This window comes from Mus pahari, chromosome 8, assembly GCF_900095145.1.
Source record: "Mus pahari chromosome 8, PAHARI_EIJ_v1.1, whole genome shotgun sequence".
Classification (NCBI taxonomy): domain Eukaryota; kingdom Metazoa; phylum Chordata; class Mammalia; order Rodentia; family Muridae; genus Mus; species Mus pahari.
Genome location: NC_034597.1, coordinates 6,047,902 through 6,063,723, shown reverse-complemented (window position 1 = coordinate 6,063,723; position 15,822 = coordinate 6,047,902). Strand labels below are relative to the sequence as shown.

The 15,822-nt window shown below is 41.5% G+C and overlaps 1 protein-coding gene across 4 annotated transcripts in view; it reads right to left on the bottom strand.

Moving 5' to 3' along the window:
- The window catches only part of Atxn7 (ataxin 7), a 117,639-nt gene that overhangs the window by 50,625 nt on the left and 51,192 nt on the right, over nucleotides 1-15,822 (bottom strand). For all 4 annotated transcript variants that reach the window (XM_029541452.1, XM_029541453.1, XM_021203490.2 and 1 more), the window contains one exon: nucleotides 6,119-6,223. In XM_029541452.1, the coding sequence (XP_029397312.1) occupies nucleotides 6,119-6,223 (105 nt within the window). The remainder of the gene's footprint in view (nucleotides 1-6,118; nucleotides 6,224-15,822) is intronic.

Below are 15,822 nucleotides of genomic sequence, written 5' to 3'. Positions count from 1 at the left end.
CCACCACCGCCCGGCTCTTGTTTATTTATTCATTAACAGTAGTAAGACTCTCTGAAGAGCTACAAGGTCTCTTCTACAAGAAAAAGGGAACTTAGCTTTGGCTCGGAGTTAAGTACAAAGGCAGAAAAGAGATCCAGTGGTTTTGCTGACTTGGGCCTCTACTGCTGACGCTGGCTTCTATCTCTCATCAACCGCACCTTTCAATTAACAAGTCTCTCTCAAGTAACCGGCTTACAATGCTGATCCAGCTACTCTAAGAAAACTTAAAAACTGACCTGAGAAAAGACATCTGTCACTAATTCTAGTAGTCTAGAACATGTACACTTCATTATGTCTTCTCAGGCTTTCCTTTTAAAGCTATCCATCCATATTACATGCAAGAGAAATAGGTGGCTTGGTACATTTTATCTGTGCAAATAAAATTTAATTTTGGACTTTCATCTGTAAACTCAGAATAAAACAGAGAATGAAGCAATGTGTATAAAAATACTTTGGAAATCACCAAGTACTATTAAAACTAATGAGTAATCTGTGAATATTTCAATTAATGTCAATCTTAAAAATATTATTTATCGGGCTGGAGAGTTGGCTCAGTGGTTAAGAGTGCCGACTGCTCTTCCGAAGGTCCTGAGTTCAAGTCCCAGCAACCACATGGTGGCTCACAACCATCCATAACAAGACCTGACTCCCGCTCTGGAGTGTCTGAAGACAGCTACAGTGTACTTACATATAATAAATAAATAAATAAATCTTTTTAAAAAAAAAAATGTTTAGCCAGGGCCGGGCGTGGTGGCACACGCCTTTAATCCCAGTACTCGGGAGGCAGAGGCAGGCAGATTTCTGAGTTCCAGGCCAGCCTGGTCTACAAAGTGAGTTCCAGGACAGCCAGGGCTATACAGAGAAACCCTGTCTCAAAAAAAAAAATATTAGTTATCAACAAAATATTAAAGTAGAAAATACTCAGGCTATAAACTTTATTGGCAAAAAAATTGCTCGGAGTTAAGATTTTTTTCTTTAGGCAAATAGTCACCAAAATATTCAAATAAAATAACACATTAGAATACCTCTAGATCTTTGCCTTAGTCTAAGTCAATCAGATTAGAGGGGGTGGTTGTTCTCCATTAAATAGCAAGCCCTCTGCGATGCAAAATAACTCAATACCATGACAACAGTTACAGGTCACAAGCACCTGTCCAATTTTATCAACAATAAAAATGAGGAGCTTACAGGCAGGTGTAGTTTAGCAGGTCTCAGAGTAAACATCATTCTTCTGTTACACTAACATTCTTTAAGTCAAATAACTACACAAGAAAGCCAGGAGTGATGTCTCCTGAGTAATTACTCACCATCTGATGAAGATGACATTTTATTGAATGTAATTTATGCTGGCACCCACAAAATATAAAGCATCCAATTCATTAAATGGAAGACTCAAAACGGAAGGAGCCTTAAGATCACAGCAATGATCAGATTGAGAAAGCTAGTTTATGACTGACATTTGTAAACAGAGGTCTCCCACAGGCCTGACCAATGGACTCTCACCACTCATAATGACTAGTACGGGCGACTGGTGGACAACAAAGATACCGGCATGGGATCCAGCTGTAGAGCCACAGAGGAGTCGTCTCCTAAACCATCAACGGAGATAAAATCCAATAGTTTAAGCTGGTGTTTCCCAAAACTTGAAATATTTCACATTAAATTGTAAGGGAAACAAGTGACATTTCTGAACCTCATTTATTTTGTGGTAAAACCAGCTAACACTTGCTATCACCTACCACTGCACTCCCAGTCACCTAGGCTTCTTTTAGACAAGAGGGGCAGGTCTCAGGTTCACAGCCAAAACTGGTATGACCAGCCCAAAGAATTAAATGTTCTTTATCTTACACTGTCATCCTGTACGGTAAACATTATACGCTGTCTCCCTTAGAGTTTTCTTTGTAAATGTTTTATACCAATAAAAACTGGTTTAAAGAAACATAATGAGTGTAATTAAGTCAGTAAGTCAAATTTAGTCGGATAGAGCCTGATTAAATATTGGGAATGAATGGCTTAGTCACAAGTCATTACCATACCCTACCTTACGAGAGTCAAACTAACCCAAAAGGGCAATGAGGAGACCAGCCTAACCAATCTAAAGAAGAATGCTATGAGATCTGACCTTGGGTAAGGGTTTCAATTAAGTGTTGAGATTATAAATATGGTACCTGTCCAGGCTGAATTAATAGCTCTCGTCTCTTTCTGTTACATAAGACCACTCCCTTGTCTGTGTAGAAAGGTGCTGGTGGTGTTTCAAGGCCCTCTTCCTAAACAAGCAAGCAACAAACAGCAGGCCACAGAGTGGAGGGACCTGTCTAGAGGCTCTGCCTCTGGCAGGCAGTCAGTAGGAGGGAGGCACCCAACCCCACAAGCAGGCTACAGTCATCTCTAACCATACTCTATTTCTGCCTGTAGGGGTCCAGAGAAAAGATATGTAGTAAGGCACACACTTTATTCAGTAGTATAAGGCCAACAGATCCATCACTAACTCACTAAAAGATTCCCACTTCGAAAGAGTAACACTTTGAGCCCTAGAGAAAGTTACCCTGAGTCCTCTTTCAGATTTATGTTTTCAGCAGCAATCAATGTGACATGACACAAAGACGTTAAAATAGATGTAAAAAACAGCCCCTTTCCCCTCCTCATGGCTAGAGTCAACAACTCTGACGAGGTGTGCGCCAACAACTCTGACTAAGTGTGCGTCGGCCCCTGTGAGCCCCTGTAATGGCCTCAGGGGACGGTGTGTGTGCATTAGCAGAGCATTGGCCAACTTGCAGGTCACAGCCAGCCACAGCCAGCCACAGCAGCTTTGCCCTGCCAGGGCCGGAGTCCTCACAGGAGTCTGAGGTGGCGGGCACGTGGGAAGCAGGCATTGGGAAGCTCCATCAGAGACCTTCCTGCAGGACAGGTTTTGTTAATCCACTGACGCAAAGTATGTTCTTAAAATCTGATGTTCACCATATGAAACAGTCTGTGCTTAACACTTAGTAACAAAAACATACCTGAGGAAGGCTGGAGTATTTCAATATATTACTTCAGGAAAACATACCTTACTATGCAGTTCCAAGAAAGAAAACAAGTTATAAGAATGCAGTCAGAGAGGAAGCCTGGGAGCATCACAGGGACAGATCAGCCGTCAGGACCACTAGCCAGCCATGTGGACACCCTTGCTAGCGGCTATTTCCCCCAAAAGCTAGGGAAAAAAATCACATGCCCACTTCTCTAGGCAACAATGCTATTACCTGTTCACCAACTTCCTCACAACCTATACCACCAATTGTAAGTAAGCTATAAGCAGCCACTGCAGTGTCCTCTCTTGTCCTAACTTTGGTGGTTTTAAATGAACCAGTAGGATTTTACAGCAACTGCCTATTTGTTCCTAAATATCACAGTCAGTATCAGCAACACATGAGTTCACAGAAAATTAATAACACATTTTTATCACAGATACACTCACTCCACTGGCAGCAATGACTTTTACTAAGACAAGCCCTGACTCCCACGGCTGAAATCTACAGGAAGCCAAACCACCCAACATAGTCAAGGAGCCCTCAGTGCAACATTCTATAAATGCACGCAAGAAGAGCCTGAAGGTCACAGAACGCTCACAATAAAGCTGTTTTCCTACAGTCAGGACAAGATCAGACTATGTTAATGACTTCCTCGACTACACGATGATGTCAGAGCAATACACATTCAGCAGAAACTGTAGTAGTCTGAGATTTGAATTCTGCCCATTCTCCAAGCTAGATCCTTACACTGAGTGAGAGTGCAGTAGCAGCCCAGAGCACCCAGCCAGCCAGCCAGCCAGCCAGCCTCATAGGAGAGAGCAGGCCTCGGTGAGGGTTGCTAAGCTCGAAGGATTTAAAGGCATATTCAATTTACAATAGTTCATCAGTATGTGAACCCACCATAAACTAGGGAGTATCTATACTGCAGTGAACACACAATGTTTACTTGACAAGATTCTGATTTTGAAAATAAATTTTTATCATTACTAACTATGGAAAGGGAATGCTGAAACTGTCTTCCTGGGATTTCATCAAAAAGGAAGAGAAGGGAGGGAGGAAAATTTCCCAAAATAGTTTTTCTTTCCCAATTCCTGTCACAAAAGAAAAGTGACAGGGCATGAGCAGAGGTGGCTCTCCTCGGCACTGGGCGCAGCTCCCATGCAGGCAAACAGAATGGTGGCCTCCTCCATTTCATCATGCCCCAGGCACACTCTCTTGTGTTATAGAATCAGAGAGGCCTCGGACACACATCCTCTACAAGGACCCCTCCTGTAATCTGTAATATTTCTGTCACCACTAGAGGAACCTCAGCCCCACACTCAGGTCATGATTGTCAGTGTACTGGTGGGGACTGACAAGAGAAAGTAAACACTAGATTTTAAGGTATTTTCTCTATTTCTACTGATAGTCTAAAATGAAGACCCAGGAAAATTAAATCTTTGGATGTTTCATTATTAAAATAGTGTTTTAAAAATACTTATATGCGGGCTGGTGAGATGGCTCAGTGGGTAAGAGCACCCGACTGTTCTTCCAAAGGTTCAGAGTTCAAATCCCAGCAACCACATGGTGGCTCACAACCATCCTTAACAAGATCTGATTCCCTCTTCTGGAGTATCTGAAGACAGCTAAAGTGTACTTACATATAATAAATAAATAAATCTTTAAAAAAAAAAATACTTATATGCTTCCTTGGTGCTCTTGCTAAGGGTTCCCCCCACACTGATCCTGCATCCCTAGACTAGGAAAGAGGAAATCAAGGTTGTGTGATGTTCTGTCATCACTAGGTCAAGCAGTTTGAGAAGACAACCAAGGGGGCCTTTTTGAGGGTAAGAGGTCCTGCAAGAAGCAGCGCATATATGGTTTATTTATGTGAGCTTCTAATCCAGTCTATGGACCAGTTCCCAGAAGCATCACTATGTAATACTCTGGTCATAAGTATCTGCAGCAAGTCCCTGTTAACACACAGTGAAGGCCTGGGAGTCATTCCCAGCCTGCTTTTGTACAGGGCTCATCCACAAATGGGTATGTCAGCTCCAGCTAATGAGAGATGTCTAGCACATTCCAGTCAGCCCAGCCGCTCTTGACCCTGAGCTCGGTAATGTCACTGAAACCAGCCTGGACCCACCAAGCCCAGTTGTTTGGCACACAGGCTGTTTAGTTGCATGTACATTCTCTGCAAAACACTTCCAATTTCAGGGAGGGAAAGGTCACTAAAAATTACCTTCTGGACATTCCAAAATAGGCTTAACAACAGAAAAGCGGGACCTACAGACAGAGAGCAAACAATTGTACTCATCGAACACTCGTGTGAAGGCTACTTCTCTAAGCCGGCTTTCAATTATTCACTGCTGAACAACCAGGGTTCCTCCTCTGACCTTCTGGTGTCTGGAGCTGGACCATGGTGCACCCTACTAACCTCCTCAGATTTAAGGTGTGCTAAGCACTACTGGCGGCTTTACACTAAATTCTAATAGTCCCAGTAGTAGCACCGAAGTTGCCACTGTTCCCATTATTGTGAAGAGCAAACTAAGGGTGGGTCACCTGCTCAAGGGAAACAATAAAAAGAAGAGCCAGTGGCTCTTACAGATTTAAATTTAAATCCAATCTAGTCTACGCTTCAAAGGCCTGAGTTCAAAATACTGTGCAACTGACTGACTTTCTTTTCCAATGACAGTGCTCTCTGTGGTGGCGCGCACCTTTAGTCCCAGCACTTGGGAGGCAGAGGCAGGCGGATCGCTATAAGTTCCAGGGCAGGCTGGTCTATAGAATGAGTTCCAGAACAAACAGAGCTACATAGAGAGCCTCTGTCTCAGGAAATCTATAACAATATTGATGTAAAGTTTCAAGAGATAACTTTCTTCTCAGATTTCAGGAAAAACCAAAAATGCAACTTACAAACATAAAATTCAAAAAACACCCAACATGAAATTCTTAGTCCCTTCTATGAATTAAAAAGACTATGTCCCATAGGGAAGGATGCTGATAAGCTTCCCTGTGCCTTCACAAGCCTGCAGCAAGGCGGCTTCCCTACCTTCCCTTCCTGTCGATTCTTTTGGTGCAGCACTTACCATAGTGAGATTGAAATGCCTGCGGTTTGACAACTTGGTTGCAGTCATTACACACCACCAAGTAGAAATCATCATGTGCTGGACAGAGACCAAAGATCGGCATATCTGCAACAAAGAAACACCGTCACTCAATTATCTGTCAGGACTGAAATACACAAGCATTTGTCAGGACTGAAATACACAAGCATCTGTCAGGACTGAAATACACAAGCATACACAAGGGGCACTACTTTCACAGAACAGAACATAAACACCCCAAATCCTAGCACGACTGAAGAGAAATCAGCCAGGCTTAATAGAGGGCTGAAATACAAAGCATTGTCAGAGCGAGGTATAACAGAGCTATGAAAGTGTCAACAATGGACACATTAGCACTATAAAACGATTAAAGGTGAATGAACTCTGCTGTGACTGAGGGGCAATCTGCAAGAATGTGAAATGCTTAGTAATTCACAAAGCTACAGTAGTCGGAAGTAGTTTAATTTCTTACAATATGCTTAAATGTAAAAGGGTCCAACCAATAGATATTGTTAATAATAACCTGTGAGTGCCCAGCGGTGGTGGCGCACACCTTTAATTCCAGCACTTGGGGAGGCAGAGGCAGGCAGCTTTCTGAGTACAAGGCCAGCCTGGTCTACAAAGTGAGTTCCAGGACAGCCAGGGCTATACAGAGAAACCTTATTTCGGAAAATAATAATAATAACAATAAAAAATAACAATAATAATAATAACCTGTGAATCAGCTCAGAGATTAGATCCTGAATCTAAACTTATAAAATATTTCAAAATTAACAACTTTAAGCAAGTCATATACTACACATAAAGAATATTTTCAATGCGTAGATAGATAGCATTTTTTAACTTAGCAAATATTTTAGCAGATCAAACTAAGGGGAGGCAGAAAAAGAAAGGTGTCTGTGGAGGTAGATTGGTGGGAGAATGCTTGTCTAGCCTGAGTAAGGCCCTGAGTTCAATCTTCAGCCCCCACAAAGTAAGTAATTAATAAAAAGCAAACGGGGGATAATTGGCCTCTTCTCTTTCCTATAGATTTAATTTCACATTTCCCATATAATGGTACTGGTTTTAAAAGGAGAAAATACCAAAGGAGACATCAGAAACTGACATCTAAACTATCAAATTGGCAATCTAATATTTACAAATGGCTATCTTTAGCATTTTCTGGAGAGTATCTATTATAGTAAATTGCACATAAATAACTATAAATCTGAAATGTGTGTAGGACATGGTGATTCTGGGATGCAGGCACATCCCTGAGTAGCTAACTCTCTGTCCTGTTTTCTCACTGTACTCTGACAGCTGACACAGCTGCTGTCACCACTTCACCAAAGACACTGAGCCGGAGCAGGGATCAACACTGATGCATACAATGGCTTGAATCTAAGACCAGAGAAAGGTTTCTAAGCATTCCATCTAGATTCTAAAGTCAATCATTTGGAATATCAGGGCTAAATATCTTTTGATTACACAAACTGAACAGACATTGTAAGAAAGTAGAGCATACTGTGGTTTCCCTGACTGTGCTTAACTGAATGAAAAGTAGGAACTAAACAAGGGACTGTTCTCTTTAAAAGCATATAATATATATGCTTTAGCTATGCCCAGCAGCACACGCAATCCAAGCACTTGGGAGGCTGAAGCAGGAAGATGAGTTTATGGCAAGATGTCTCAAAAACCAAAATCAAACACAGCTATACATACATTCAGATCCTCCTAGAGGCTAAGAAAATGAATAAGCAGAGCAGCCTGTACAAGCTGCATGATGCTCTCTGAGAACACCCAGTAAAGACAATGACAATGACAATGAAGGAAAGACAGAAAGTATGTAGATCCTTGCAAGTAACTGTGACCGACGCACACAAAGACCTTTATGGAGAATGTAATGCTTCCTTATAAGCCTGGTTTCCTTCACCATTCTGTACCAGCAAAATGAAGCGGGAGGTTATTCTGTAAGAAATCTCTATGTCCCCATGTGACCCTTTAATATAGTTCCTCATGTAGTGACCTCCAACATAAAATTAAATTTTTGTTGCTATTTCATAAGTAATTTTGCTACCGCTGCAAATCTTAATGTAAACAATGAATATCTGATATATGACCCCTGGCAGGGTCATGTCCCACAGCTTGAGATTCTATATCTAACACCCCTACTAGATGCTACTCTCTAGCACATACATCTCACACACAACATTCAGGCTCAAGAGAAACTTACTATTGGCCAAGCCCTATATCTTGCTTCCAACAATCTTCCCCACCCTGGGGGATACTTCAATGGCTGAAATCTTCAAGTATGGGTAGGTTCTCTGTCCTAACATGTATGAAGACCTAGGTGCAACAGTCAGTGTGACAAAAACAATGGCAATAAAACCAACAGGAACTATCTCCAGACTCTCCCATCTAGGCCACCTGTAGATCCCTGGTCCATTCTAAGACCTCTTATCAGGGCCCTTCAAAGCCAATGGTGCAGGGCTACCACCACCCTTCCTGTGGAATGTGGAAGAATTCTCCTAAGAAGCTACCAGAACACTCCTCTAAAAACTTCCACTGGGTCACTGTAGCCATTTCAAATTCTCTGGGAACTTCTCAGATGGCATTTATACATAAAGTCTGAACCCCCAATGTGTGCTTACACTTCCTCTATTCCTAACTCGCCCCACAATCCCTAACCCCTCTGTCTAGTTCCCTCTGTTTAAGGCACGCTCGTGTCCTTTTTTTTAACCTACAGTCCTAGAAATCTTTTTCCAAGCCTACTATTGTATTTGCTACATATGAAAAGTCTGGAATATCTCACATACTAGGCATCGGCTTAACTGTCATCTCAAATGACTACTCCTACCTCTTCGAAATTATCTACTCCATCACTGGTATCTTCAGCAAGGTGGCTAAGCGAATGGGCTGCTGTCACTCTGAATCTTGGTTTTCTCAAAACAGATGTGACTGTGGGCAATTTCTGTGACTTCCTTTAAGTTCTTCACATGTCATAAACTGACAACCACTGTGTCTCTCACACTGAATATCCATAAGGTGGATACATAAATAGAGTAAATATAAGCAAGATCAGAAGGAAACCTGGCCCTTGAAGCATTATTTTACTATCCAGTGGGGCAGCACAGCCATGTTAATATGTTGCATTATAGTACAGCAGAGGCAGCAGTAAAACCGTAGTACAGTAGCCATGAGGGTTAGCATGGTAAACTAGAAATAACTACTTTAAGGGTTATTAGCTCATATTAGCCAAATCCCTCAAAAATAATACCAGCAATAAGCCCAAAAGCACAGGAGCACAGACAATGAAATCTGCAGTACAATTCCAAGCACCGGAGTCCACATTCCTCTAATCAGAAGGAAAATTTGTTTCTTCTGTCTTAACAGTCAATAGTGAGAACTAAGGTAGATTTAGTCCTATGTTTATTTTGAGAATAAAGCCTTGTGTCTCAAGTTTATTTCATGGACAACAGGTATCTATCATCTGGAACCTACAGTCTACCGGCCTAAACTGAACTTTTAAAATATTCTCTGACAATTTATACACATACCTGAAAAGCACAGAGCACCAGGTTATAGATCAAACATCTGTCTAGTAGGCCATAGGGCCCAGGGTTTAAATCCAGCATAGGCCCAAAACAAACATACAAAAGCTAAAACAGCATCAAATAATCTAGAATAAAATGTGAGCATTACAGATACTGAAATTTCTTCCCATCCATGTATATGTCACAATGTATCCATCCACCATGTGTACATCATAGCAAAACATCACTGCTTCCTTAAGGCCTTAGGAGTTAGTGTTAACAGTCCTGCTTATGTAATCCCTTCATTAAGTTTGCTAGTGTATTGCTGAAAATTTTTGTGCTGGTATTCTAAAGGGACATTGGTCTATAGCTTTCAGCTCTTCTCTGTCTTCCTGGGATTGAGTCAACTCAAAGTGTCATCTCCTCTTGCACTTTTCACAACACTGGTGTTGATTTGCTGTACATTTTAAAGAATAGAGCCATCCAGGCCAGGGTTCCTGATGACACCACTAATCGAGACTGCACTTGCTCTATACAGACTTTCCTACTTGTCTTCAGTCGCTGCAGGAAATGTGGCAGTCTTTCTATGCAGTCTCTTCTCAGAGAGAATCCTTTCATCTCTATAAAGTGAGCAGTGATAGTGGCACTTACATTTCTAACTCTGCAGACAGCACACGCAGACCCAGCTAAAACCTTTACTGATCTTGACAACTCACTTCGGCTTCACGCATCTTTCTCTGTTGCTCTAGTCTCACTCACCTACCCCTCTCTAATCTACACACTGCTCTCTTTCTGTCTGCTCTGGATTTAGGTGGTGGAATGCTGTAGCTGACCTGAGCTTCCTTGTTTAATAAAGTTGCATACACTTCTACAAAAATTCCTCTTGAGCAAGCACTATTTTAGTTGTATTTTGATTTTATTATGTTGTATTTAAATTTCATTACTCTCAAAATATTTTCTAATTTCTCATAATTGCTTGTCTGACCCATCACTTACTTAGAAGTATTTTATTAGCTTCCATACACTTTAAAATTTTGCTATTTCTTCCCTTTACTAATGTCTCAAATAAAGAAGTAGGCAAGCCGGGCGTGGTGGTGCATGCCCTTTAATCCCAGCACTTGGGAGGCAGAGGCAAGGCAGGTGGATTTCTGAGTTCGAGGCCAGCCTGGTCTACAGAGTGAGTTCCAAGACAGCCAGAGCTATACAGAGAAACACTGTCTTGAAAAACCAAAAAAAGAAAAAAAGAAAAAAAGAAAAGAAAAGAAAAGAAAAAAAGAAAAAGAAGTAGGCAAAAGAGCTGGCATTTCTCAAAAGTTGATATGGGAATGGCCCACAGGATATGAACATTCAATATTACCTACTCATCAGAAATGCAAATCAAAGCTGCAGAAGGTACCATCCCACTCTAGATGTAATAGCCATAATAAAATCCCCAACAATGACAAGAATAAAAATGCTGACAAGAATACAGAGGAAGGTCAACGACTAGACACTGGGTGGGGATCTAAATTAGTACAGCCATTACAAAAATTATAAAAACCTGAAAGCAGAACCACTTCATCAGTGGTTCTCAACTTTCTTAATTCTGAGAACCCCCAACCATAAAATTATTATTTTTAAAAAAGATTTATTTATTTATTTTATGTGAGTACACCATGGGTGTCTTCAGAGACACCAGAAGAGGGCATCAGATCTCATTACAGATGGTTGTGAGCCACCATGTGGTTGCTGGGAATTAACTCAGGACCTTTGGAAGAGCAGTCAGTGCTCTTAACCACTGAGCCATCTCTCCAGCCCCATTAAATTATTTTTGTTGCTACTTCCTAAGTGTAATTTTCTTACTGTTATGAATTATAATGTAATATCTTTCCAAATGAAGTAGACAACCCATGAAAAGGTTGTTTAATGTCTGCCCTCCAACAGGTCTTGACACAAAGGTGACAGCCTCTGCACTGAATGATCTAGCTACTTCACTGCTTGTGTACGCTCAAAGGACAGAAAAGCAAAGCCAAGGAGCCATGCTGATTATAGCACTATTCACAATGGCTATGGAGGACTGGAAAAAGAAAATGTGGCGTAATGGCTGGGCAGTGATGGCACATGCTTTTAAACACAACACTCCGAAAGCAGAGACAGCAAGATCTCTGTGAGATCAAAGCTAGCCTACTCTACAGAACTACCATAGAAGATATCAGTTATCTTTTTAAAAGAACAAAATTCAGCCAGGCGGTAATGGCGCACGCCTGTAATCCCACCACATGGGAGGCAGAGGCAAGAAGATTTCTGAGTTCGAGGCCAGCCTGGTCTGCAGAGTGAGTTCCAGGACAACCAGGGCTATACAGAGAAACCCTGTCTTGAAAAACCAAAAGAAAGAAAGAAAGAAAGAAAGAAAGAAAGAAAGAAAGAAAGAAAGAAAGAAAGAAAGAAAGAAAGAAAGAAAGAAAGAAAGAAAGAAAGANAAAGAAAGAAAGAAAGAAAGAAAGAAAGAAAGAAAGAAAGAAAGAAAGAAAGAAAGAAAGAAAGAAAGAAAGAAAGAAAGAAAGAAAGAAAGAAAGAATAATGTCTTTTGTGAGAACTGAAGGATATTGTGTTACATTAATAAAACAGGCACATAAAAGCCAATACCAAATCTCTCGCTCATGCGTGGAGTTAGAAAAACTAGTGATCATTTAACATTGGAGCACAGGGAAAATGAGCGGCAGGCTATAAAACGGTTTAAAAAAGAATCCCTGAAAGACTTCATTCAGAAAAAGAAGCAATTTAATACCCTAAAAATTAAAAGAAACAAACCTAAACAAAACAACAGATCCCAACCGGCTGTGCTGTCATTTCTGTGCTGCCTCACTGTTCTGGTCCTGAAAGTTGGCCTGTCTGAGAGCAACGTGATGACACACACCCTGCATTCGGCTCTCCCAGGCCAGGCCCTGTGGGGCAGGTAGGTGGCCCATCATTCTGTGTGTGTGTTGGGGAGCGGAGGGTACTTGTGTGTGCCTTGAATGCATGTGTGAAGTTCAGAGGACAACGTGCAGAGCCCACTTCTCTCGTCCGTCCATCGATCATGTGGGTTCCCAGAACTGATGATCACCAAGCTTGTGTGGTAACTACCTTTACCTGCTGAGCCATCTCACTAGTCCCTTTTATTTTGAAAAGTTTCAGTATGCAGCCCTAGCTGGCCTAAAATGAAAAATCCTGCTTCCCGCTCATGATTGTTCTAAGTCATGCCTGGCTTAGAACACAGCTTTGCACAAGCATAATTCTGACCAAAAAATTTTCGTAAAAAGCTTTGACCCAATCAGTCTCTTACCCTTAACTAAGGGGCAAGTATAACGTCTCCTTGACCTTCATCTTACCTTGCATAGAGCCTCAAGATCAGACATAAATAAAACAAGGTCTCTTCACAGGACTTTCCTAGGCATGTTTACAGCTATACAGGCACAGAAGGTGTTCAAGATTCTTTAAAAAAAAATGTATGGGTGGTCTTTAAAGCCCAGGTGACACTCAATGTCTTAATGTTTGTTCCCTATTTATTTTTTTCAGTCATCTTGTTAGTCTCAACTGGTATTACTAGCTCAGGTCAACTATAATGGAAAATAACGGCTGGTTGTTATTTTTTGTTATTGTTTTGCTTTGTTGTTGTTTTATCTAAACATATGCAGTCAGTACAGAGCACAGAATAAATTCTGAGCTAGGCCAAAAAGAACCAAAGTCAGGGAATAAAATCCTTAGGGAGTGACCAGATGGTCCTGACTGGCAACTCTAGGAAATAGCTACAAGGTTCCCCAGACTCCTCTGGTATGGGTTACTTTGGTTTCTGTTACTATCATATCTGCAAAGCTGTTGCTTTTCAGTGTTATGTGGAGGAGGGCCACAGCTGAATCCAAATAGCACAGTTTTCTGTATTTAGCCAGGCTTTTCAGTATACAGATTCAGCCATCTTTTTCATCAAATATTTATCAGATCTTATAAGCCTTTGACTAATTTTCAGACATCTGAAATGTTGATTATCACTAACATTGCGAGTATTACTGTTGCTTTTACAGAGAGACATATTTGCAGAGCTCCTTCCTCTACTAGTCACAACACTCAATAGATACATGTTAAGAGTGGATAATTTCATCACAGCACTCCTTATATTCAACACTGCTGAGACACAGTATACAAGGAATGTGCTAGTCAGGAGTGTCTGAAGCAACACCTGGGATGCCACAGGCAGCTTAGAAGTAGGGCTGGCATTGAGAAGTTACAGAAAAGATTCAGGGATATTAAGGAGAAACTGTTGCCATGACTTGATCATGGCCTGGATACAAGAGTGATGAAGCATCACTGTATGCCTTGTTTCCCTTCCTGTAGAACAGGATGGATGAGTGGGACCAGTTTGGGGGAGGGGGGGAGAAAAGCCTGGAAGAGTGCCAGGACTGACAATAAGGAATATATACTTAGCATGTAAGTTCTAGGGACCATGGCATACTCCAGAAGAAACCAAGGAAGCCATCATATTGAAAATCCAGCAAATGCTTCATAAGTCATGTCCTAAAATTGTCTTCCATATGCAAACAAGTAAAAGGTGTGTGTGTTAAATGTCAATAATTCAAATTGAACCAGGAATTATGATCTGTGAGTACTGAGGACTGTGCACAGACAGCTGAGCCCCCCATCACACTCAAGTGACCTACTTCTCCCCAGGGCAGCTTTATTGGAAGAGAAGTCATAATAAAAAGAAAAATAGGAGCCAGGTGTGGTGGCACACACCTTTAATCCCAGCACTCGGGAGGCAGAGGCAGGCGGATTTCTGAGTTCGAGGCCAGCCTGGTCTACCAAGTGAGTTCCAGGACAGCCAGGGCTATACAGAGAAATCCTGTCTCCAAAAACCAATAAATAAATAAATAAATAAATAAAATAAAATAAAATAAAAAGAAAAATAAATCCCTGAATCTAAAAGGCTGTTATACTCACACATACATCAATTTCGTGTTCCTCTGATGCTCCTGGAAGCAAATCAACCATTCTTTACATTCCTCCATTCCCAGTAAACACTCTGCCTCGGAGAGGACAGCACTTGGTCAGATGTGGGGGGTTGGGGAGACTGCTGGAAATAAGCAGGTCACACTAGGTCCCTAAAACAGGACTCCCCTCTCAATATCTCCATCTAGTTTTAGTTAAGTATGTTCTGTAGTCTGTATGGTCTAGAACAGAAGCAAGAGACTTGCATTGCAACACTGCAAAGTCTCATTTCTTCTCTTTATTTGTTAACACAAATTATGTGCTGTTTGTGACCACTAGGAAAGTCTTCAACTGCAAATTTTTTGTGTTTAATTCACACAAATTGTTCATTTGTTTCAAACACTAGCAGAATTAATGGAATATCCCACTCAGATAGTCTGATGCAGCCTGCAATGGTGGAGCACGCTTTGATCCCATTACTCAGGAGGCAGAGGCAGGCGGATCCCTGAGTTTCAGGTCAGCCTGGTCTACCGGATTGAGTTCCAGGACAGCCAGGCATAGAGAAACCCTGTCTCAAACAAATAGGAAAGGAGAGGAGAGGGGAGAGGGGAGGGGAGGGAGAGGAAAGCAGTGAAGTTCGATGGATACAGTCTTGTGTATTTCTCACACTGCAGCCTCAACTGGTCAACATACCTGAGCACTTTACTCAACTGCCACAACCAATTGCAAATACAAGCACATGCTGATAACATCTTCAACAGCCGCAGTTAAGGCTGGTGTTCAACTCAAAGGCCTATTTCTACCCAAATCTGTTTTGTTTTGAATGTTTCAGAAAAAAAAAAAAAAAAAAAAAAAAAAAAAAAAAACAGGTCAGATAAATGTTTAAAATACAATATAACAACAGCAGCCTGTGTCAAACCCTTATTAGCACTTATTGGGCCAGTGAGATGATGTGTACACAACAACCTCGTGCTACAGGCACTCGACTCAACCCAAGTGGACAAAGGAGAAAACAGGTACTGAAAGGTTAAGAAACTTGCTTAAGGTCACACAGCAGGCAGGAATGGGGAAGGGCTGGTATTAAAGGGTAAACCTGACAGAACCAGATCACAGTGAGTTCAAGTATTCCGTCTCTCCAGAAAGAAAAGCTGATTGTATTAAAAAAGCGGGTAAGGGTGGGCTGGGCGTGGTGGCACACGCCCTTAATCCCAGCACTTGGGAGGCAGAGGCAGG